Source organism: Gallinula chloropus (assembly GCF_964237585.1).
Source record: "Gallinula chloropus genome assembly, chromosome: 13".
In the NCBI taxonomy this organism is placed as follows: domain Eukaryota; kingdom Metazoa; phylum Chordata; class Aves; order Gruiformes; family Rallidae; genus Gallinula; species Gallinula chloropus.
Window position 1 is genome coordinate 10,396,689 of NC_140098.1, and position 24,182 is coordinate 10,420,870.

General features: G+C 39.4%; 1 protein-coding gene across 1 annotated transcript in view; it reads left to right on the forward strand.

The window, feature by feature from the left end:
* FTO (FTO alpha-ketoglutarate dependent dioxygenase) overlaps positions 1-24,182 on the forward strand; it is a 234,938-nt gene that overhangs the window by 63,109 nt on the left and 147,647 nt on the right. Inside the window, exons 5-7 of the mRNA XM_084269877.1 lie at positions 553-632; positions 1,803-1,946; positions 8,941-9,060. Of these exons, the coding sequence (XP_084126003.1) occupies positions 553-632; positions 1,803-1,946; positions 8,941-9,060 (344 nt within the window). The remainder of the gene's footprint in view (positions 1-552; positions 633-1,802; positions 1,947-8,940; positions 9,061-24,182) is intronic.

Sequence of the window (24,182 nt, forward strand, 5' to 3'; positions counted from 1 at the left end):
AGAGGAATATTTTTCCTCTAAAAAGTATTAAATGGTAAGAATTCAAGCATTCTTCAGTTATGATAATTTTGACTCAACTCTGATGGCAGCCAAGTAGATTCCATCTACAGGGTTTGTGGGGTGGTTTGTTTCTCAGTTTGTGAAGTCAGACACATCCCTGACAGCTCTCTGGCAGGCTAGAAGTATGTAATGCTTTGGAGACAGGTCTTTGAGCAGATTGTATGTTCAGGGTTCCCATTTTCTTGGCTCTCAGCTGAAGGTAGAACTTCAGATAAGTTTCAGATAAAAAGGTGAAATAATATTTGTCTGTCTTTTTTGTTTGTTTTTTTGTCAGTATTGCTGTTTTGAGAAAGGAGATTGTAATTTTGGAGTAGTCTGTTGTTTGTAGTGATCCTCAACTTGAAATTAATTTTAGTTGAACTTTTCCAGTAAGAGGTGGGTTGGAAAACTCTACTGTATAAACATGGGAGAAAACTAACATGAATAGAGATCTTTGTAATGCTACATATATTATTTTTTCCTTGTACTTACTGTTTTCTAATCTATCCCTAGATGATCTCAATATGACACATCAACACTGTGTTCTGGCTGGGTTTTCACCTCGATTCAGCTCAACTCACCGAGTGGCAGATGTAAGTATCCAAAATGGTTTGTTGTTTGGTCATTCGTAAGATATATATATATATGGTACCAGAAAATTCTTTTTTTTTTTTTTTAATATATTTCAGGCAAAAATGCTGTTGTTTCTTCAGTAACCCATGAGGTGTGGTGTAACATGTTCTGAATTCCTTTCTTCTATGCCTGAGTTTGAGTCATAAGTGAACCACAGATCTGGATAAAACAACATGATGACATTTATTTATATATCTTTTCTTCAACAACTGCTATATATTTCTTTTTGGAGGTACACCTTTTTCTGTATTGGTAGTGTGCTTAAACTCAGGTTACTGAAGAAACAACAGTATTTTTGCCTGAAATGTTTTAAACTTATTTTTTCTGTGTTCACATCCCAGTCCGAGTTGAAAGACAGTATTCCTGGAGAGAGAGAAATGCTCAAAACACGTATGTCGGCTCTAACCACTGGCAAAAACAGCCTTTAGGAGGTCAGAACAACTAAGAGAAGTCATGAGTCTGCTTTAAATTGGATCTTTCTGTGCATCTGAGGATTGAAGAAGCAGAAAAGCAATAGTCCCTTGTCTCAGTGGTTCTGAGATAACAAGGCTTCAGTCATATTCTCAATTGCAAAGACACCTTTTTTCTTTCTGTTTTAACATTTACTACATCCGTATTCCTTTATATTTACTTTTCCTTTCCATGGTGTTATTGGTAGTTTTGTTTGTATAGTAACCTAGTGGGAAAGCATTAATAAAAATGGTTTCGTAAAAGTAATTTTTGAAATTACAGTTACCACTTTCTTCCTTCATGAAGTCAAAAGGTACCACCACTGTTGAAACAAGAGATACACAAGTATCCATATGCTACTTGTCTCAATGACGCTCCCTAATCTCTGCAGGATTGGAAACGATACAGTGGCACCAAACAGGAACATATACATATATATAAGATGTAACATTAAAAAATGTCTTTATTTCCCATACAAATATACACTACTTGCTTGAACTGGGTTTTGACAGGAACTTAAAGTATACTGGATGCTTTAAAACAAATAGTTTTGTGTTTTTCCTCTCTCACTTGGAGTGCCACTTTGCTTTGAATGTTTCAGCAGCGAGTAGTTTGGTATATCTGAGAAATACACACGTTCTGGAGTGGCTTATATGTACTTTTATATTGTATCTTTATAGTGTTCAAGAGGAACGCTGGAGTACATACTTGGACAATGTGAACTGGCACTCCAGAACTTACAGACTGATTCTGATTCAATGGCTTTATCTTTGAAATCACTGGAAACTGCTGTTATAAAGCAAGTAGAAGAAATACATAATGAGGTGAGGTGATGTGCACTGAAAATACTTCAGCCAGGTTCTGAGAGGTGCAGTCTGCTCATGGAGTTAATGGCAATTAAGTGTGTTCAGCTGCTCACAAGGCATTGCTCCATAAAAGTTGGAAATGTGTTTTTTATTACTTTCTTATTTGGATACCGTAATTGGGGCTAACTTGGATTGATACTTTCATTCCCATGAAGCTTTCGTTGTTACTTCTTAAGATCCCTCTCTTGGTGGAGTAAAAGAGTAGTTTCAGTAATATCCCACCAAAATCTGGTAGTGTGGTGGCCAAACCAAACTATTCTAGTGCTTCTCTAACAAAAATGGAGAGTGGGGAAAAATATAGAGGGAAAGGGAAGGTAAAAGTTTTCACAGTTGCTTGTCAGGTGTTGAACCAGGGTTTTACAGAATTCCAGGTGTGGCACAATTGTGAGTATATGCAGAAAGTACAGTGGAAATAATTGTGAGGAAGGTGCTTAAGTAGGTTTTTCAGTGCTGCAAAATACACCAGTATAACAATGCAGGATTCCACCAAAGCCAGCAGTGATTTCTCACTTCAAGTACAGATCTGGAGTCTTAAACACTTTGATTTAGCACTGTCTGATCTTTTCAGTTCATTTATGGGAAAGTGTAGAGATATGCAGCTTTTCCTGGTACCAAATTAGGCAGTATCACAAAAAATGTAATTTGACTTTGTTCCTGTTAGTGGATAGCATCAGAGCTGTCATACTGGCTCTTTTTACATGGACAGTGTTTCTGAAGATTGCAAATTTAATAGGTTTTTTCTTGGATGTTTTTTGAGGGTTTTATGAAGTTTCATAAAGTTACAGAAACCATAGTCAGGACTGTGTATTAGGAGTTTAAACGGACGCATTGTTTAAGGCTTAAATATCAGTGGGGTGTTTTTACAGCTCTCCTATATTCAGCCCTTTTGAAGGATCTGTACTGTATTTCTACTAAGATAAGTATGGTCATGATTGGGAGCTGTGTAGTAGGTAATTTTCAGTCAAATTAGAATTTGTGGAAACTTTAAATTGCTGTCCACAGAGGAATATAATATTTTTATTAAAACTTTGTAGAACATATTTTTACCTGTCTTGTGTTTACACTTAGTAAAATTGAGTATAGTGCTGGCAAAAGACTTGCACCCTTGACTTTTAGCAAAAGAGCTCCTAGAGCAATTTAAAGAAGTCTGATCCATGCAGGGTTTTACAAAACATCCGTCAGGCTCAGTCCATAAAACTACAGGCATATGTGGTTTGCACAGCCAGGGCCACATGCCCAGCTGGTGTAAATTTGCACGGGTCCTTTGACATCAAAGGCGTGTGCCGTTTACATCAGGTGAGAGACTAGCCCCTGGTGTTTGCAGTCACCTGAATAATTTTGCTGTGTGACATGCAGGGATGTTTCCTGTTACACATATGGGATATGCTGTAACAGAAATCATTGTTTAACTCATACATATTGCGTGCTTAGACTCAGTGGACACATTGGATCTATATTTCATTTGAAATGAGAATACCTACTCATTCACTTCTTTTTTTCTTTTAATCCCAAGGTCACCCTTTGCAGGACAAATCTGTGTGTTGAAGTGCTATTTAAATTTCATTTATTTGATGCACAAGTAGATAAAAATACTAATTGCTTATTACTGTGGTAAACACAGACTGCTTTTTTGAATGCCATGGAAGCCAAAACTCATGGATCTGTGAGGTGAATGTTTCTTTGCATGTGAAAGCTTCAGACCTTTCAGTCACTGTATGATGAATCTTTATATTTTCAGGCACTAATGCAGGTTTTAGGTTCAAAGCAGGTGAAGAACAAAAATGTATTCTGTTTCTTTAGAGAATCAAACTGTTTACTGATGAAAACTAGTCTTCCATTTGATCACTGCAGTCAACATTTGGTCCTTTTTTCTCCCCTTGGTTTCTTAGTATTTTTAAATACAAACCCCAAAATTTCACAAAACACCAAACGGATTTCATGAGCTGCCACCCAACTCTGCCTGTGTATTTCTGTCTGATATACAGCCTTTTGTGCTAGTTCTAAACCTCCTTGTGACCTTTTTTTTTTCTTCCTTTCCTATTTGCCTGGACCAGAGATCCTGAGTTTGAAATAAGGTAGTATTCCTGTCTCTAGAGGAAGTGGTAAGGTTGTATTTATCTGTCAAATATTATCAATGAACTGAAGTTATTCAGAGTTTAACTCGAATAACTAAATGCCATCATCGTTCTAGATTCTTTATCTTCTGAAATGCTGCTGGTTGGATGTTTTTCCCTTCTTGGAGTAGTCATCAGAGATCATTAACCAGAACAGAACCGTCATACTGCCGTCAGGCTATGTGTGACTAAGCTAAAATATAGTAGCATAGCACAGATTCCCAGTCTCTGCTGAAATTAGCTGGTCTGCCAAATGAGGTCTGAATGAATTATCTGTCTGCTAGAGAGGAAAAAGCCTAAAAGCAAGTCTGAAAGAATGAGGTATGGTCCTGTGCCTTCGCTGCTGTATTCATGGGCAGGAGAATTGACTTGCTCTGCTGATAAAGTGGGTTTGAACTGAAGATCTGAAGCATAGCTGGAGACTTAATTTTTTCCATTTTTGTGGCAGGCAGAGAAATCTCTAAAAGGGGGCTGGCAGAGTATCTGGGGGATGTCTTTGCTGGTGTGTTAGATTTCCCAGAGTGCATTTGTCAGAGCTCTGTCTTGGGTGTCTTGACAGAGCTCTTCCTGTCGAATAAGTGGGATGCTGACCTGAGGAGGTTTGTAGCATCTCTAGTGGGCAGCCAGGTAAGAGATAATATTTCTTTAGACTTAGCTTTGTTGTCATGGTCTTCCTCACTAAAACAGCCTTCAAAGGAATATCTGAGTAATTGTGAGGTATGTGCTGTTTGTTAGATGTGTGAGCCGCCTCACTCCTGGTATGTTCTTTGTAGTTGTGAGTAAAAATACCTTAATTGAGGGTGTTCACGTCCTGCTTGTCTGAGTAGCTTATGGGCTTGAAGTCTGAACAAATACTTCACTGGCAGGTTATCCGGTGAGCAGAAATAATTACCCAGACAGCAGCCTAACAACACACACGTAGTGTTATTGGGCGGAGTTACCCTTTAAGCAATCAGATTGCTGTTTGGCAGTAGTAATTTATCCTGAAATAACTGATCTTCAATGTGAACCTCTTGCCTGTACTGAATCACATTTGGCTTTCCAAAATATATACAGCTACTGGGTATGTCCCAAACAGAGCTACAGGGGCCTGGGGAAACCCACTGGTGAGGAAATGCTTTGCAAAGTAGTAAAACTCTGCTGGACAGATGTAAATGTTCACACATATAAAAAGAAATCTGCAGAAAAGATCATCACCAATCTATTCTTCACATTTCAAAGTGAGTTTGCTTTCCTTGCTCTGAGAAATGCAAAATCTTATAGTTCATGTTGTGTGAGGTAGTTTCAAGGCTTCTTTATTTGCCACCACCAAACTAATAGTTGGATGTTCTCTGTGAAGTAAAACACTGGAGGAGTATCTAGTACTGAAAACATAGCAGGCTTCAGAGTAAGTACCTTTGAAGAGGTAGGGCTTTGTCCTCATCACTGTTTCTGTTCGGCTGTGTCAGATCCTGATTTCCATGATTAAAACTTGCAGCTGAATTGGTTGCTCTGCTTGTAAGGTACAGTCACTTCTGCCTACAGCAAATCTATTTTTATGGCAGCAGCAGATAAATTTGTGTGGTGAATGCCCAGGGACATAGAAAAGCCTGGGCAAGCTGCTAAGTTGAAGGTATACGGTGTTCGACATTGAGGTCGCTGCTGAGAAAGGGTAGCAGTGTACGTAGCCAAAGGAAGGTTAATATGTTTGAGCACATCACTGCGAGCTGACAGCATCATTGGTGGCTGGCTAGAACAGAGGAGAGAAAATATAGATCACCTACATGTGTGGCATTTAATAACCAATACTTTTAAATAATTGACTGAGGAGCAGTGCCTCACAAAATGTCAAATGCTACTGTTGGCCTTTTACTACCCAGTATTGACTATAACCTAAAATTGGCCTTTAATCATTGTTTAAAGGACAACTTGAAAATATGTTGAGGTTAGACATACGAGGCCTGATTCTGAGTTTACTTGCACAGATGTAAGTCATACATGGAAATTAGGAGATGAAAATTATTCTGAAAACATTCAGCATTAGTTTTATATGCTAATCTGTTGGGGTATTGTCCTGTTCAATCATGTAAAATGCTTTCTAACACTAGCTGAAGTTAGCTCTGATATATGGGAGTCTCCAAATTAAAACTCCTTGGCAAAAATCCTGTTAACTTGAGAGGTTTGTCATGGGAGATTAGTGTTCCTGTAACTTCAGTTCCACTAAGGCTAGAAGTGAGATCTTTGCCTGTCTGGTATTTACTGTTGTGGGCTTCTTTCCCGGTACAGCTCCTCCTGTTTGTGGAAGGAGGCAAGCCTTCCTGCTGCAGGAAAAGCTCTTACTGAATAGAGCTCAGACTTACGCCTTTGAGGAGAACTTGGGGAGCAGATAGCCTATGTTCTTGTTAAAACATGTTCTTTGTAATGCATGTGCTGTAAAAAGTCTTTGTGTCTTCTTTATAAATACCAAACAGACTTGGTGTGATTGGAATCTCTGGAGATTTTTAGCAGAGCTAAGTATTTATGCCTGCATATGTCTAAAACAAGCGTAGAGTGATAGAGAAACCATGTTGCCATTGTCTCATCAAGAGGGCTTCTTTCCTTTCCCTTCAGAATCGACAGTTACCTGTCCAGGGGTGATAGTTCAGAGCAGTCACTTCTCAAGCAGCTAGATGGCTAAGGTTGTGGGTGAAACGCGGACTTTCTCCCCAATTTATTAACTCTGTTTAGTGCCAAACAGAGTTTCATGTAAGGTGAACATGGACATGAGTTTGAGACCCACAGTAAATGGCCGCCCACATGGTTCAAGAACCACATGATGCAATTTGGTACACTGACTTCTGATGAGAGCAGCTAATCCTTCAGAAAATTAACTAGCCTTGTGCTAAACTTTACCTCTTGCATCTAAAAAAATCTCATGTGTGTCAGGTTGTATATTCTGTATAGGCTGAAGATACATATACAATTTGGCCAAAATGCCATCCTTGCATCAGGCTGAAATTGGATAGATTAATGTAACGAATCAATAGCACTAGTCAAAAATCAGATTGACTGAGATTCTTGTCATGATGAGCCATATTGTAATATTGATTTTAATTTTAAATTTTTTTTCATTGATTAGTGCTCTGCTGTGATTCATTTCCTGAAACATGGTTGCCAGATATCATGTGTTTGTAGCACTCCTGTGGTACAGGCCAGCAAAACCAAAAAGAAGTGGGGGAGGCAAAAGTACCAAGTGCTTAAAGCTCTGGGTGATCCGTCGTCATGCTTACCCTGCCCAAAATTATGTATACTGATTTTATTGAGTTTATCTTTTTTAACAAAGTTGAAGTTGATCCTTCATATCTCATTAGTACTGTAGAGGAAGCAAATTTTCCTTCAGGTATTTTTAGGGATTGTCATCAAACTTCTGTGCTAAAATATTTCAAAAAACCATGACTGGTAGCCGAGTGGCTTTTTAAGATCTCTGTCTGCCAACTAATCATGCTGTTATATTTTACCAATGAAGTTGCTCTAGTATTCCTTTTGTACACTTCAAATTTACCTATCTCATACTGCAATCTCTAACACATATTGACCAAACGTTTAGCTGATGTTAACTGAAATGCTTTCAGACTTCTGCAACCGTTCTGGTTCACCCTTGCAGAAAAGAAAGCGTTAGGTGGCAGCTTTGGGCAGTTTTCTTTATTCTTTCACTTTGGCAGGTTGTCTTTGTTTGCATCATCGGAGCTGAGCAGGGATAAACAAAAACTTTGTGGTACAAATAATGATTAAAGCAGCTTTGAACTCAGTGTGCAACGTGACTACCACAACAAAGATTAATACAGAATTCTAAGGACCAGAACTATGGATTAATATTAAACAAAAAAAGGCTGAGTGGAAATTCAGATAGATGGAATGATTGTGCCTAAAGAATATTTGATACATTTTATATTATGTTTAGTAAGCTAATATTTCTCTTGTCTGAAAGTTGGTGGGCCATCCATATATGATTTTTTTGTTTGTTTTGTTAAAATCCCAATTAGTAAGGTATTGTATCACTTGCTGGGTTTCAGATTCTAAATAAAAGTATTGCTTTCTCCTAAGAGAAATTTTATTGCTTCGATGGGGGGATTTGTTTCTTTCTGAAGCACAGTTTCCCCATAAGCTTTGTCCTAGAAAAATAATTGGTTTTGGTACTTCAGATGCCCCGAGAAGCTTTTTGCTCCTGACACACAGGCATTGTTCTGTGTCCAAGATCTTTGCTGTACAGGCAGATGCAGGAGTGGGAGAAGGAGCGGTGTTGGGATGTCCCTGCCCCTCCCCTGCAGCTCCCCTGCCCGAGCACAGCCCTTTCATCTCTCACGTGGAGATCCAGTTAATCCAAAAGTTATTGGTTGCCTATCTGGTAACCAGATTATTTGGTACAAGTATGAGCAACTATGATTCGTTATAATGCTCTCGTTCCATAGGAATTGACTCAGCTGCATTCTAGCAAGGTTATTGCTGCAAGTTTTTCCAATCTTTTATATGACTGAAGTATTTTCAGACCCTCAATGTTAATCAAAATAAGCCAGAGTTGGTACATATTTAACTGAATTGAGAGTAAACCTGAATTTATAATAGTCTTTGTGCATGTACCACATGTAAAGAAGAGAGTTGGGTTTTGTACCTCTCTAGATTGAAGGGAATAGCTCAGCTTGCAAATTCATGTGGAACAGAAATAAACAACTGGGCGTAAGGGTGCATTTGGAAATGAGTGCTTTGGTAGCCTTCTCCCTTTTTTTGGTATAGTTCAGATATAGCTGAATCATGCATTACCCCATTCCTGCCCCAGATAATGGACACAGAAGTTTATGCTACCATATGTTTTCATCTTGCAGGTTGAATTTGAGTGGCTTAGGCAGTTTTGGTTTCAAGGCAAGCGGTATTTGAAGTTCACGGATTGGTGGCTTAAGCCTATGGCTAAATTGGAAGAATTTTGGAGAAAGATGGAGATTATGGTAAGTACTAGTTTCATGGTCTAAAATCTCTAGAGCTTAATTCTGAGAGGACTCACAATCATGTTTTTAATTGTACTCTAGTAACAGGATTTAAACTTTATTCAGAACATATGAGAAGTAGAATCAGTGTCAGCCTCCCACTGCTTCCTCTTATTTTCCTCCCTTGGTAGCCAGAAAAAATGAGTGTGAAATAAGATCAAAAAACCTGAGATTTTAGTTAGTTACTGCCTTTTCCTGCTTTTTTAAAGTTTGCCAACCTCATAAAATGACAGTCATGTATTGCATCTAAATCTGCATTGTAAACTGTCTCATACAACACCAAGATAGACACCTCTGCCAATGGCAGTAGCGGTGAATGCGTCTGAGCAAAGTTCAGTGTCTGTTCAGTCTGATCTGGAGGTACCACTGGTGGTCTGTGTCCACCTGTATGCTTACACCATAGCTAGAACCAACAAGAGGAGATCAGGTTCTTCAGTAATGATAGCGGCACTGGTTCTTGTATGCTGGAAAACACGTTCTGCTTTTCCTGAAGGTGGATGCTGTGACAAGCACTGTTAGCCAGCTTGTTGTTGCTGTCCAAGTAGAGACTCAGTTGGGGGACTTTGTTGTTGTAAGTGTTGGATACAGTTGCTGTCGTGCCTGTTTCTAGATTTGTATGCAAAAGGAACTTCATTGACAACCATGTCTTGCTAATATCCTTGCGCCTGCATTAAAAGCTTCCTGGGCATTTCTGCTGGGCAGCGTGAACCTCACTTTGCCCATAGGTGGCTTGGAAGAATTTGTAGCATAGCTGAGGATGCCAAATATGAGTTGTAGGAGAGGTGCTTTTGAACCCCCGGAGGTATGGTGCAACAAGAACATGCTCCTGAGTTTTTGGGGAAAGGTTGTGACTCACTAACCTGCTCAAACAGATTCTAGGCTTTTCCAGTGGTGCCTGGCTTCAGATGTGGAAAATAAGCGTGGAAAAGTGGAACTTTGATTTGTGAAATCAGTTACCACAAAGAGTCGGTGAACATTAAACTTTCCTACGAAAGGAGAGAAATTCTAACTTGTGGGGTTTTGTCCTCATTTTTGTGTTCTTCTGCGCTCACATTCTTGAGTGACCTTTATAATCTTTTGGTTTGTTTTTCTTTGAAATGACAACTTATTCGCTTGTAACACAGGCTTAGATGAGGTAGGACAAGAATGTTTGATTGTTATTTTATATCCATTGTGTGTTGAGAACATGGAAAAACAGCAAACTCAGGAATTCTCAGGGGTTAGGTTTTCTGCGATGGGTGTGACATTACCATGTGTCTCTAATTAGAAACACGGTGGCGTCAGTGTATCTCCTTTCAACAGGCCTCAGGACCGTATTTATCAGCAAATGGAAGGTTGGGCCAAGACAGAAGCTGCTTCTAATTTAAATTTTAAAAATTGCTGTAATGGTTTGTGACTTAGAACATATTAATCACAATTAATTTCAGCCATTGAAGGAGACGGAGGAGAAAGTTAATTGAGAATGTCTGTTTTGTTGAATCTCTGAGTAAGTTTGATGCTTACTGTATATGGGACTCGAGGCAGGGTGGGTTTGGGGGGAGTAACCTACATTTTGTCCTTTACTCTCTCCCACGCTGACAGTAGGTGGCAATGTTGAGCCGCAGTTTTAATGCAGCGACAGGCACCGACGTAATAAAAATACATAGAAATGCAGCATTAACATCAAGAATTATCCCTGTTGCTTCAAGTTAGCTGTAATCTCTAAGATTCCATAACACAGGAAATCAATTGTGGGTTAACAAATTCAACAGCAATTTAACATAAAAAGTGCAGTGTTTTGGTGCACGCTTAACTTCCACGGCATTAAGTTAAATCAAAAAGGTATTTCTGAATGTACCCAGTAGTCTGCAGCTGATGTTTGTTTTATTCTCCAAATTTATAGTTTTAGCTGGTTGATTCTAAAAAAAGAAAAATGTGGCAGGATGTGAAATTAAAAACGTCTTAGAGTTGTTAATCTTCCCTCAGTAGAGATTATTGCTTAAAAGGTGTTATTTCTTAAAATAAAATATGTAAACAATGTATTTTTCTTACATTTTGTGTGTGAGATGAGCTGAACTTGGCTTACTTTTTTTATATGTGTAAAGAGTGTTACGAAAGTGAGTCTTGGGTTCCCTGTGTGCATTTTCCTCCCCCGCCCCCCCATTTAGTAATGCAGTTATAAAGAAGAAAAGAATGTTTTCCAAAATAATGTCAGATTCTGCTAATTGTGATTGCTCCAGTGTCACAGCAAAGTAGGATACCGCAGGAAATTTAACCCAGTGTCTGCAAACCTTTGGGCTTTCTATAATATTTTTGTATGTTCTAGCAAGCACACAATTTTATCATCATGTTTATTCTTGGCATTTCTTTCCCCGAGGATAGTTTTACTTAGAGCTCGCTCTTGTGATGTAAATGTTAAACCTTTCATTTGAATGACATTCTGATAAAACATCACATTTCCCACAATATTACCTCATGAATTTATGAACCATTAAATCCAAAGCAGTTTAACCAATCTTCTTCTCTTTTTTCCCCCCTCCCTTGAAAATATGAAGGCTATTCAAATGTTTGAGGGGTTTTTTAAAAAGTCATCCAAGATTAACACGTTATCACCTGCAACATCAGGATAAATGCTTGCTGAATTCAAAGGGAGAGTTACCATTTGAAAAAAGACTGTACAAGCTTTGCTTTCTGGGTAAGGAGAAATCTGAAAAGCTGAAATCTCATGTGATGCGAGGAAGTCTTGCTGTAGCTGTTCTGAGATTCAGCGGAGAGACAATTTGTCTCTCAGGGTTGGATATCATACAAACCTCGCAATCTGACATTTATTTTAGCTATGAAAATCTTCTAACACTGTGCCAGATCAGGAAGAACTGCAGAAGTCCTATGGTCGTCTTGGGTTTATTTTGGTTTAGGCTGAGTCACATTTGAATAAGTAAAATGTAAATCAATGAAATGGGTTTTGTTTGTGGAATGAAAAGTAAACATATATGATTATACTTAAGTGTTGAATCCTTAAAGAGTTTTTCAACATATGTAGCATTCCTTTAAAGGAAAAAAAAAAGACAACCCTGGTAGTGCTGTATGGTGTGAATTGTATTTCCTGCTCTGACAGTCCATTTAGCAATGTAGCAATGTATTTATATGGCAGTTGGCCTTAATAACCTTTATTGACTTTAGTGGGTAAGAGCCAAGACCGGGATTATTAAAATGTATCAGTTTCATTGCAGTATAAAATCACAACATATATAATTATGTTAGGTAGGCTAGGCTCCATTTAATCCCACCTATTTATGCAGGAATTTAGCAAGATGAAGAAAAAAAAATTGTAGAACTGAAACACAGAGAAACTTAAGACCGATATGGAGCTACTTTTAACGGCATCACTGGTTGCCTGCTATAAAGGGCCTCCTTAAAGGGATGAAACACGTATCTCGAAGAACTGATTTTTACTGTCATAACAAACAATTGGTACACCATTTGTTTCACTCTTTGGCATCTTAAAATACAGCTAATGATCATGAGATGCAGCACAACTTTTAGTTTATAAACATGGTATAAAGGCAGGAGCGAGCACGGCATGTAGTTGTAATGGGGAAAGTGGCATTTTGTTCGAACTCGTAGCTTTCTGCACACCTTGCATCTCGACTTCTTAAAAGCTCCTTTTCCTAGTCCTGTTGTTATTACTGTTATTCTCCTTAGCATGCTTTTATCAGTTTATACAAGTAAATTGAAATTGGAGAGCAAGGCTACTTTCTTGTAAAATTATTTCTCTTTCCTTTTTGAGGTCTATTTCATTATTTGCTACTATTGCTAGTAAGAAATATGTCATAGTTTCTGCTGTATAAGCCACTATTGTGAGGGGCTTACAGCCTGACAGTTAGAATGGAGTCTGGGCTGAAACTTGAGCTACAAAATCTCAGCCCAGGGCCATAATATATTTCTTTTTATTTTTATTTTTTTCCCCTCCAAATTAAAACAAGGGTTTAAATACGTATTTAAATCGGACTCTCTCAGTTCTAGAATAAGCTATATGAAAAGCTATAAGACAAAATATGCTTTTAAAAAGAATCCTCCCAGCTTTTTTAGACTTTGGTATTTTAAACAGCTAACCAATTATATAAAAAAAAAATAGATAATGGGGTCACAGATGGGCTGGGTGGCTGTTTAGATTTTTTTCATAAAACACAGAGCAGCCTACCTGATTCTTGAATCAGTCTGACCTTGTCGGCCAAAATTCAAGAAGTTCTGAGGTATGATTTTGATTTCTTTCCTGGTGTTCCCCTTGCACTCAGATGTTGTGGTGTCACACTCCTTTATGGGCGGCCATGGGGTGAGGGGTGATCTCTTGCCTAATGAGCTGTGAAGTGTAGGCACAAAGTGGCAGCTCAGAGACCCAAATTTTAGCCGTGTTTCTTGTCTTTTTGGGCTGCTCTTATCTGTTTAGGCCAGACCTTTTAAATAAATGCAGTTTTGGCAGGTTATATTTTCTGTACACTAGGAGCCAGATGTTTCTGGAAATGCACCTTTTATCTTCAACAACAACAGGACTTGGTCCTGAAAACTTGTTTCTCTTTTTTTTTTTTTTTTTTTCTTTTTGGACACTAATTTCCTTGACCCCAATATTTGTAGCTGTCAGAAACAGGAGAAAGGATTCAGCATTGTGTGCAGTAGGATCACTACAGATCTGGAAAAAAAAAAAAAAAAAAAAAGAAAAAGAAAAGAAAAAGTGAAGTTCTGCTGCACAAAAAAAATATTTACAATTCTGAGGGAATTCAGACTTAAGCTTCCAAAACAAAGTGTGTGCTGAAAGCACAAAGGGCTGTGTTTATGATTCTCTTTGAAGTGTTTTTGCAACAGGATAAGGAAAATTTTAGAAACTGTCTGATAGTGTTCAGGGTAAATACTTAAACCCCTTTAGAGAATTTCACACACAGATACTGTGCAGCAGAAAAAAGGATACTTATGTTTCCTAAAGCTGCTACAGCCTACAGCTTTGTACTTAAAGACAGAGGTGTTGAATAGAATTCTACTGAGGATACATCCAGTGACAATATCTACAGGAACATCAGAGCAAACCAGTGGATAGCACTTTCTATTTTTAACCCTTATGTGAGCTGGGTGAGATCTAAGCTCTGTTGATATGAACTACTATAACATTTCTATTATAAACTGGAATTGTTCAAAGGGTGCTCTTCCAACTCGCGTGGTGTGCTGTGAGAATCATGCTGAAAATATTAGGGATATATATGTATATAATGTAAACTGGCACAAGGCAGGAAAAATTTAGGACAATTTATGTCCTGTGGGAAAGTGAGATGTGTTTCTGACAGCACAAATGGGAGGGCCATGGGTGGCTTGTGCAGCTGTGCGTGTCCTCTGGCTGGTAGCCTGTGTGGCACCAGATGGTGCAGAGGAGGTGGGCGTGCTGGCCCACTTCTGCGTTCCCGTCCAGGTACATGTCCACCTGAGTTTTGTAGGTGTTCCTGTGCATGCAATTGTCTTAGTGAGCTTTGGTTTTGGGGGGACAAGAATTCTGTTACCTTGTGCCTCTGTGTAACAGGGCTTCTTTGTGCTGCTCTCGCTATATTTCATACTATCGGATGTGTGTGATTGTGTGAAGTACATACATGGGCTTGCATGTAAAATGTGATGAGCTCTGTGTTAGTTCATATATATGCACAATTTTGGCTTTTGCTAATTGTGTATTGGGTATAAGCTGCTTATATTTGAATTGTGTAAATGGGTCTGTGTCTGAGCTGGGTTCTGTGGCTTAGAAAGGGTTCTCCATCACACGCAAAAGCCTTCTCGTAGTGCCCAGACTACCAGAGGTGGCCCATAGTGTGACTGTGCGTATGTATGTGCTCCCACTAACACACACAGAGGCATGTTGGGGGTTTAACTCTCATGATCTTCTCATTAACTATTCTGCGTAACTTCTGAATCTTATAAAGCTCCATTTAGAGCAAAGGCGTTTTTAGGGAGTGGGTGATGGGGCAGCTGCTGGCAGTTCTCAGCAGCAGGAGCAACGTAGCAACAGAGCTTAGTGAGTGTTAGACAAGATTTGGAAGTACCAACAGTCACCCAGTGTGTGGCAAAGGGAAAACTCCACTCGTAGTTCCTGCTGCATCCCTGTCAATCTAGTGTCAGCCCTGGCAGGGGCTGGAACAGTGTTGCCCTCCTTTTGTTCATGGGAGCTATGTGATCCCTTTCAGTGGAAGCAGAACTGGTACGATGTATAAAATTGTGTGCTGGTTCCACCTGTTTTGTGTTTTTTTCACCACAGAAACTTGGATGGACATATTCTAGAATAATAAAAGATCTTTTTATCAACAGTGTTTTTATTGAGGCTTGTTATTTGCTGTGGAAATAGTGAGCTAGGCATATAGCCTTATAAGTTCTTGAACTGAAAAACTGGAAAAAAAACCAAACATATTTGAGGGCCAAGAATTATGTTTCTTGAAAAGAAATTCTTATGTATGTTTGAAATATGTGTATCTATGTTATACAAAAGGTCCTTAATTATTAATTGTAGGTAAAATGGTTTCTAGTTATCATTTATGTAGTCATAGAAGTGATCAGATATAGAGCTTGTGCATTTGTACACTTCTGTATGTATGTTTACGGTAAAAAATATTTAGATTGGTCTTGAAACTGTGACTTACACTGGCTTGGCAAGAATAATTTGTACAGTGATTGGTGTAAACTAGGGAAGTTGTGATTTTGAAGGAGACAGAAAGCAAACGGCACTGTGACTAAAATGTCACCCACAACATTGCTCTAAATTTTTACTGGATTTTTTTTCAGAGTACAACTAGCACTGCTAAGCATGGCCTTACTGCTGTTGTGCTGCCACGGCGATGTAACCACAATAAAACAGTGCAGCTGGCTTCCTTTCCAAATGGTTTTTGTAAGCAAAGAAGGTGACGTCTTCTCAGAAGCTGCCATGGCTGCATTCTTCCCTATCTCATCATCAGTCCTTCTAATTCCTAACAAGATCATGAGTGAATGGTGGTTTTGCAATATATTTTTTAAAAATTACTTCATCTTTGATAAAAGCTACAGCTCTCATTTTTATATACAAAGAAATAAAACTCGATTCAGTACTTGCCATGGGAAGTGTTATAGTCTGATGGATTAGGTGCTAATTCTTTCACTGACCCTTTGTTTAACTTGCACAAGTAACTTAAGTGTGGCTTTCAAAATCAGCATGGAGATCAAAATGTTGAGGTCTGTCTTTGGTTTTAGATTGCAGACTGTTTCTGATCTTAAATTCCTCATCAATAAAATGAGGCCACGGTTTTTACTGTACCTGAGAGTTACTTGGTTGGCTGCATCTTAGGGACAGAACATTCTGCAGCTGAAGGAACCCAGCACATTTCTACCTCTCCCCTACCGTGATTGAAATTGTAGAATTTGGGCCACAGCTAAGGCTTTTTGGTCTTGTTTTGGTTTTGTTTCAGATGGGCAAGTTCTATCCATTTAAGTATGACAGAAGGAGCTTACTGTGTTTTGGCTGACCCCAATTGTCTCCTGGCAGTTCCCAGTTCTAGCTCTCAGGAGCTTTGGAGTGAATCTTTTTTGCACTTTTCATTTCTTGCTACACATGCTTCTGCTTAATAATCCTGAAGCTGCAGACATAATATAATGTTTACTATTCTGGCTTCTCTCAAATGTCTCTAGTTAACATCAGGTTTTGGCAGTTCTCCTTGGACTGCTAGTGAATCTGAACTCTATATAATTCTCACAGCAGAGGCTCTAATAGAAAGTTTAAGTGTAGCAAAACTTGTAAATTATTCCTGTAAAATAACATGATTGTTTATCACAATCAGACTCTTTTCACAGGACTCATTGTGAACTTCTGTAATAGAGTATTGAAGGGAGTCATGAGAGCGGGATGGATTCTTGCTTGTGAGTATGAGTGGCATCAGTGGAGCGCTGCTCAAGATGAAGCTGACTGTGTGCAAGAATGCAGTGCTCTGTGAAGCACAGGGAGAAGGGCATCAGTTCATGTTGTCTGGCTGCCTAGGGATCAATACAATGGTGCAATAAATGGCAAGGATTCTTCTTTTTTCTATGTATATATGCATATGCATATATACACTGCTGATGAAGAGGTCTTGGCTCAGTCTTCAGCTGCATGCAAAGTGCTAATGGATTGAAGCATCACTAGTTAGATAGAAGGTCAGCTGTTTTGTCAGTGTTGTGGTGGGACTTCAGCTTGAAGTGAATTGTAAGACTTTTCTTGTAATTCGGACCCGTGGCAGAGTAAGTTTGCTCGTTGTCATCCTTTACTGGTCATTCTCTTGTTCTGACCGATGCCTTGCTTCCATTTCATGGAATAGGAGTTTCTGTGCTGAAGTCATTTCCAGCAGTCAGACCACAGAATTCACTAATGATGGGTGATGTTGCTGATGGAAGATTTGGATAGAAATTATTTTAAGGTGAGCCTGTACAAACCAATCTATGTAGTACCAAAGTGCACAAAGGTTTACTGCTTAGAATTCCTTGAGGAGATGGAGTGTCTGAATATCTTCCAGAAGCTAAGCTTTATATTTCTGTCTTAGCTTACAGGGGAGAGGAAAGAGCACCTTGGTGTTACATGTATAAATGCATCTGTCCCCAAGGAAGCAGGGATGAAGTAATATGAAATGAATTCTACGTTATGTTTCTGTAGGTGCTCAATGCAAAGACCAACACAAGTATCTTAGCATGAAATGTTACCATGCTTTTAAAAGGATTAAAACCATACATAATTAGGATTATTAGCATTTCTCACTTTTAAAAGTCTTCTCCGGTAAGTGGCATCTTCATTAACACAACCTTACCATGACTGGCTTTGTCTCTGAGGAATGACAGTATAGAAAAAGGAGAGGTTACCCCATGCAATTATAGTTTTACAGTTAAAGCTTTTCAGACTGTTACTCTGTTACTGATATTTTGTTGGCTTTCATGTAGGACATACTGAAGACATGTATACATGATAAAACATGTATATATTCATGGGGTATTTCCACTGGTGGTCCTTATGCTAAAGGAATTGTGAATTTACAGTATCAAAACTTGGAAATCTACTGAGGAGGAGAAAAGATGGCTACAACAACCAACCAATCAGTCTCAAAGACTCATAAATTTTGCAAAAATATTGAACAAAACAGAGTCCCGCTGGTTTCTTTAAGAAACCCTACTGTTAAGAACCAGGATGCAGAACTGTTTTTTCAAGTTGTTTTTTCTTTACTTTTCATCTTCTACATATACTTGTTAAATGTAAAATACTGTAATTGAATCACAGCATTAGCTGGCTTTTTCCAGCAAAACAGCAGATTTAGGCTCTTTACTGCTAGTTTCAAAAGTAATATATAGAAAGAGAGAGCGCAAAGACAAAAATTGAGCCCATAGATGTATAATCCCAGAGGAATAAACTGACTTCTACTAGACAAGCTGAAAGCTGATTAAAATATTTTTCATCCTTTGGGTATGCAACAGCTTTTGATGATGGAGAGTGTATTAATATTCAGCTTAGCTGCTTGTCGACACTTCAGACAGGTCCCAGGAAAGGCTCTGATACTGACCAGGTTTTCTCACTCTGCCAGAAATCTTTACGAGACACAGAGCAGCACCCTTGTACCGGCAAAAGCCAAGATAAGAGCAGTGCTATTTAGCTACGTCTTTATTTTAGAAATTGCTTTTAGACATTTGGAAAGGATTGAGAATGTAAAAGAATTCTTTTAATGATATGCACTCAGGTACAACAAAGGAGAAAGCTTAATCACAATCGTTTTAAAATAAGGCTGCTGTAATCTGTTCAGTTTAAAATCTGTTTGTTTGTCCGAGTTGTTTGCAAATATACATAGATCCCAGTAATAGTATCAGTGACCCAGATTCCATAACAGTTACATTTGAGGAGCTGGGGCAGTGCTCTCAACTTCATCTATTCCCTTGCAATGTAATACCTGCATTCCAGACAAGAATGAGATGTAAACAGCTGCTTTATCAGCTGATACTCCTTCTGCTCTTTTGTTGGCGTGCTGACATATGGGGTGTTTGCTTTTCCCCTTCTGCGGTGACTAAATATATACAGTATCTCTGGAAAACATGTCGTACACTGTGTGAGGTGCCTTTAGGATGGCTCCGGGGCTAAATACTTCCTGTAATAGGTGAAAGAGCATGGCTTAATCAGCTTAGTTAACTTAATTAAAATGTGCTTTTTCTCGTGGCACAGCCTTAAAGTGTACTTCATCTACCAACTGGATTTTGTTGTTGTGGGATGACACATGGCTGGAGAGCTCTTGTGGGGTTTTATGGTGGGCTCAAAAAAGGTTATTGTGCAGTGTGAAGAGGTGAATTAAAGGAGTGTGTCTTTTTGCTGAAGGCTTAAAGGAAAAAATTCTAAGGCAGTTCAAAAGGCTGCTCAAACTGAGTTTACTTTTTTTTTTCCCCATCTGACTTAAAAATTTTTATACTTGGGAAGAATTGTCCATGTTCACCCCCACCTCGCCTTGCCTGCTTGCAGATGTGTCTCCAGATTCTGTGATGCTACCTTCTGTCATGCTTTGGAAGGAAGGAGGTAAACTAGTGTGGGGTGGTTGTGAGGATGTAGATCTTCTCTCCCTGATCTTTGGGTCTCAGCAGAAAGTATGATTACAGATTAATTCAAACTGAGCTTTCCCTTTTGATGTGTTGTGCTTTATTTCCTTCATAAGGAACTTCATGTTAAAGAAAAGGTCTACTTTTCCTTTAGGAAAGTGTTGTGATCCTGGTCCTGGTGGAACCCTCCTGCCTGGAAGGTCACAGATGAAGACTGAATAGCCAGGCACAGCTGAAAGCAATAAGTGTTGAGAGCTGGAGCTGTGAGCCATCGCTTTGGTTCACAGGTGTTTGAAAGGGTCAGGTGTGGGGGGGAAGAAGAAAGAAGGACAATTAGTGGCAGCAGGTAGCTGGGAGAGACAGGATAGGAGCCATTATGTGGACAGAGTCACAGGACTGAAGGCAGTATGAGTGAGAACTCCTGGGGTGAGTTTTGAGGGGCTGTGGTGGTTGGAGAACTTGAAACTGGATATGATGCATAGTTGGAATGGGCCTTTGGGTGCACGGGGTTAGAAAACTGGATGGGCAGGAAAAGCTTTGGAGATCTGAGAAGGAGTAACAAAAGGTGGCAGAGGCTCTCTGGCAAAAAGGAGGGCTGTGGTTTGAGAGCAAATAGGACAGGAGAAGCTTTGCAGTGAAGGAAGTGGTTATGACAAAGGTGGCAGAAGATAAGGTAGGTGTGTGTCTCCTTCAAAGGGGAATATTGTGGGTTGCAATTTCTCTGATAATTTTTTTTATCCCTTTTAAAAGATTTGTGTTTTAATAGCTATTTCTTCATTGATGCTGTTGTGCAGTAGTAGTAATGCATTTTAATGTTCTGCAGAGTTATACTACAGTACCAAATAAAGGAGAAATAGTCCTCTTTTAAGCAAAAAATAATTGCATTCAATGCAGTAAGCTACTTAGTGTGTTAAAAAGTATTTCCTTTTAATGCAACAAATATAGAATTACCCAGAGAAAACCCAACAGGGATATCACATAAGCATAAATTTTTTTTACAATTTAAGAAAAAAGTATCATGTTTAAAAAGTGCAACTCAGTTGTTTGTGTGTTCATATACATGCACGTGTGCAGGCAGGGGAAGGAGGTTTGGCTCTTCAGGTACCGAGCTGTTCTCCATAGTGCTTGAAGCTGCAGGATCTTAAGGAGCTAATCCAAGGTGCTAGTTCTCATCTTAATACCTCGCACTTCTTGGGCATAGTTCTGTGGTAGACTTCAGAGTTTCTCGGTTATATGGGGTGTTATAATTTCCTGATGACTGGTTATGTTATTTATAATGCGGGGGGTGTTAATCCTTTGGTGATTAACACTCTATTTGAATTACCAGAGGTCAAAGGTATATCCTTTTATTTGTTGGTTGGGGTTTTTCTCAGTGTTTCTTCCTTTGATTTTACTTAATTATTTTTACTAAGGTGTTGTGTTTTCTGTTTTACCTGAAAATTACTCTAAAATAATTTGGGGTGGGAGGAGGAGAGGACCATCCTTCTGCCTTAGGGGCCCAAGTCTGTTGAAGCTGTACGTATTACAGCATAAATTCTCTTCGCAATTAATAGGTCCTCCAGAAATCTTCCCTTTAAAAATAGTGAAAATCTGGTAGCCAACAGAAGCCCAGACAGTATTTCAAGGCTTTCTCTAAATACTGTGGTCGTTTTTACTGCTGAGCTGTGTTCCTTACAGGGTGCCCTGGTTCTGGCCAGGCCAGAGCTGACCACCCTAAGCAGCCAGCCCAGGTGAGCTGAGTTAGCCTGGGCTGTTTCCACACCACCTGACATCACTCCCCATAAAAGGGGCTGGGAGGGGCACTCCTGGGTGCCTCCAGGGCAGTTGCAATGTGGCCAGGCTCTGCCTGTTTCTCCTCCAGGACTGAGCAAGAGGTGTATGGTGCTCAGCCACTGCTTGGGGCTGAACCACCACACAGGGCTAGAGCTGGTGGGAGGGAGGGAAGCAGCAAAGGCACTTTGAAGTTTTCTTTTTCACACAGTCCTGGGATTGTGAAACCACTCATACATTAAGAGAATTTAGCTATGTGTCCAGGTTTTCTGAGATGCTGGACAGCATTGCCTTACAGCATTGTCAGGGTCTACCGAAGAGTGCTGTGACACAGGCTTTGCTCCTGTCCATAAATATGACCATAGCATGTTCCTTGACTGCCAGTCCCGAGGTAGATGTTCCACCTGGAGGTTTCTTCATGCTTCAGGCATTATCCCAACTCCAGATCTGGATGGAGTTCTGCAAGAGTTCCCTCCCTGGCATTTTTCCACTCTAAAACCTTTCTGGTAGTACCTGAAAAGGTTCAAAACCAGTTACAGGTGAATTATGTTGATACAGAGCAGCCTTCTGCAATGCTTAGGATTTGCATATTGCATTTAAACAAAGAATATGGTCCAAAAGCAAGAAGAAGACCTTAATGTTAGAAAGCCAAAACCAAAAGGAGAGCAGCTCATCTGGTAGGGTTGGTATTTCAAGTTTCAGCTTGTAGTATGTTCTCAGCTTGAATGATGGTGATCTTGAAAATTGTAAAGGGATACGATAGTCTGCCTCCACATTTTCTGAGAGGGGCATAATTGGTCTTGACTTGGTGTTTTAAGAAAATTCACTGTCAGACTAGGCCGATCAAGTGTTACCAATGTAGATTTTGCGGAGCTGGAACCAGGTTCACTGGTGTATAAAAGCTGTGTTTCAACTCGGGCGCCAGCTTCGGGCTTAATGCCTCAAGTGCTGGATGAAGGCCTTCAATCTGTCAGAGAGCTGAAACATGTTATAATAATCCACGTACTAAATTTGTGGGTGCTTTAATGTTGTTCCACAGCCGATAGGATGGCTGTAAGTGGAAGCACGGCGGCAAGACGCTCCTGTCAGTTGATGATTCTTTTTCACTGTCTGCTAGCCTGCTCTCTGCTTTTCTCTCTGGCGTTTTGCTCGGAGCTTGGTGAGGTGCTGGGATTAACACCAGTTTGCTTCTGTCATAGTCTTTCACCCGTCGCAGCAAACGTGAAGCAGTAGTGTTTGTTCTGCGCCAGCTCAGACACTGAGGACACTTAGTCTGATGTGGTGGGATAGAAAGCAGACAGGCCACCGTTTTAGACGCACCTTTTTCTTGTACATGCCTCAGGGGGAACTTTGCTTGTAGCCCTGTGGCTTCCTACCTGACTTCTCTGTTGAAGGTTGTTTAACTGCTGGCTGCCATTTCGTGGCCGGCCTGTACTTAGCTTCGTTTCTCTTATGCGAATACTAAACCCTGCACTGGCTTCATTCCTTTGTTTTGTTTCAGTTTAGGCTTTTTTGTTCCTTTAGTGTTTTCCTTATGTTTTAATAGTTTCATTTACGCTTAGAAATGTTTTTTTTTTTTAATTTCTGCTGAGAGATTGTGGCACCAGAAAATGTACAGAAAGCATAAGAACTTGAAGGAGGGTTCGGTAGGAGGCAGAAGGAAAGGCCAAGGTGGTTTTGTGTGGAGCAGAGAGAGACTGGGAGGAAGTAAGACAGAGGGAGGAACAGGGAAGGGAAACGGTTTTAAGAAGGATGGCAGTATAAAAAAGTGAGAGAAGGGTTGAAAAGTAGAAGTGGGAATCAAGATAATGGAAGTATAAAGAATCTTGGAAGTACAAGAAACAGTGTAACAGGAAAGTAATAAATGAGTGTGTATTTTTTTAAACTTTATTTGTAGTCAGCATAATGGAATTAATGGGAAAGTTGATGCCTTTTCTTTCAAAATTTTTTTTCCATTCCTTTCTGTTGCTCCTTGAAGCTACGGAAACCGCAGCAAGGGAAAGAACAGGAAAGAGAAAGTAGGCAGATATTTGCTTTCATGCATGACTAGAACTGCGAGGTATTAATAAGAAGATCTGAGTTTTCATCTATTGAGGTTTAACTTGGCTGCGCCATTTTAACAGGGTGTTTCTCTGGGAAATTTAAATATGCGAACTACTAATAACAAGTGCTGCAACTAGTTAAAAATTTAACTTCTGCCACACACATTAACATGTCCAAAATATGTTTTTTGTCTGCTAATGTATTCTGAAGCAACTTTCTTGAAGGAATGGTTTTATCACAGCCTTACTGTGGCAGGACATTCCACCTGAAAGTCTGCAGGTACAACATGTGCAATAGTGTCTATATGTGAAATTTTAAATGGTGAGCTGCCTGACTAAAACCAGGATATAATTTTTAGTGAAACTTGCTACTGGTTTTGTGTAAATCCATTTTTGCTGCTAGGGGAAGAAGGGACCTGAGGAGGAAAAGAAATGAAAGGTTAGTAAGAAAAGATTGCAAGAACATACAACTGAAGGTGTCGCTTTAAGTTCTATATGTATCAACTCTTGAAATGTGAATAAGATCCAGCTTGATAAGATTTGCTTCAGGAGGGATGGAGCAAGCTATTCACTGATTTGGTTGGTATAACTAAAACAATGTACTCTAGCAGTTTTTATACTGAACGCTATTTTGTGTACAAAAATATGTTGTCATTTTGCTAGTTCTGTTTCACAGTTTCCTTTTTATCTGTCGCAACTATTTAT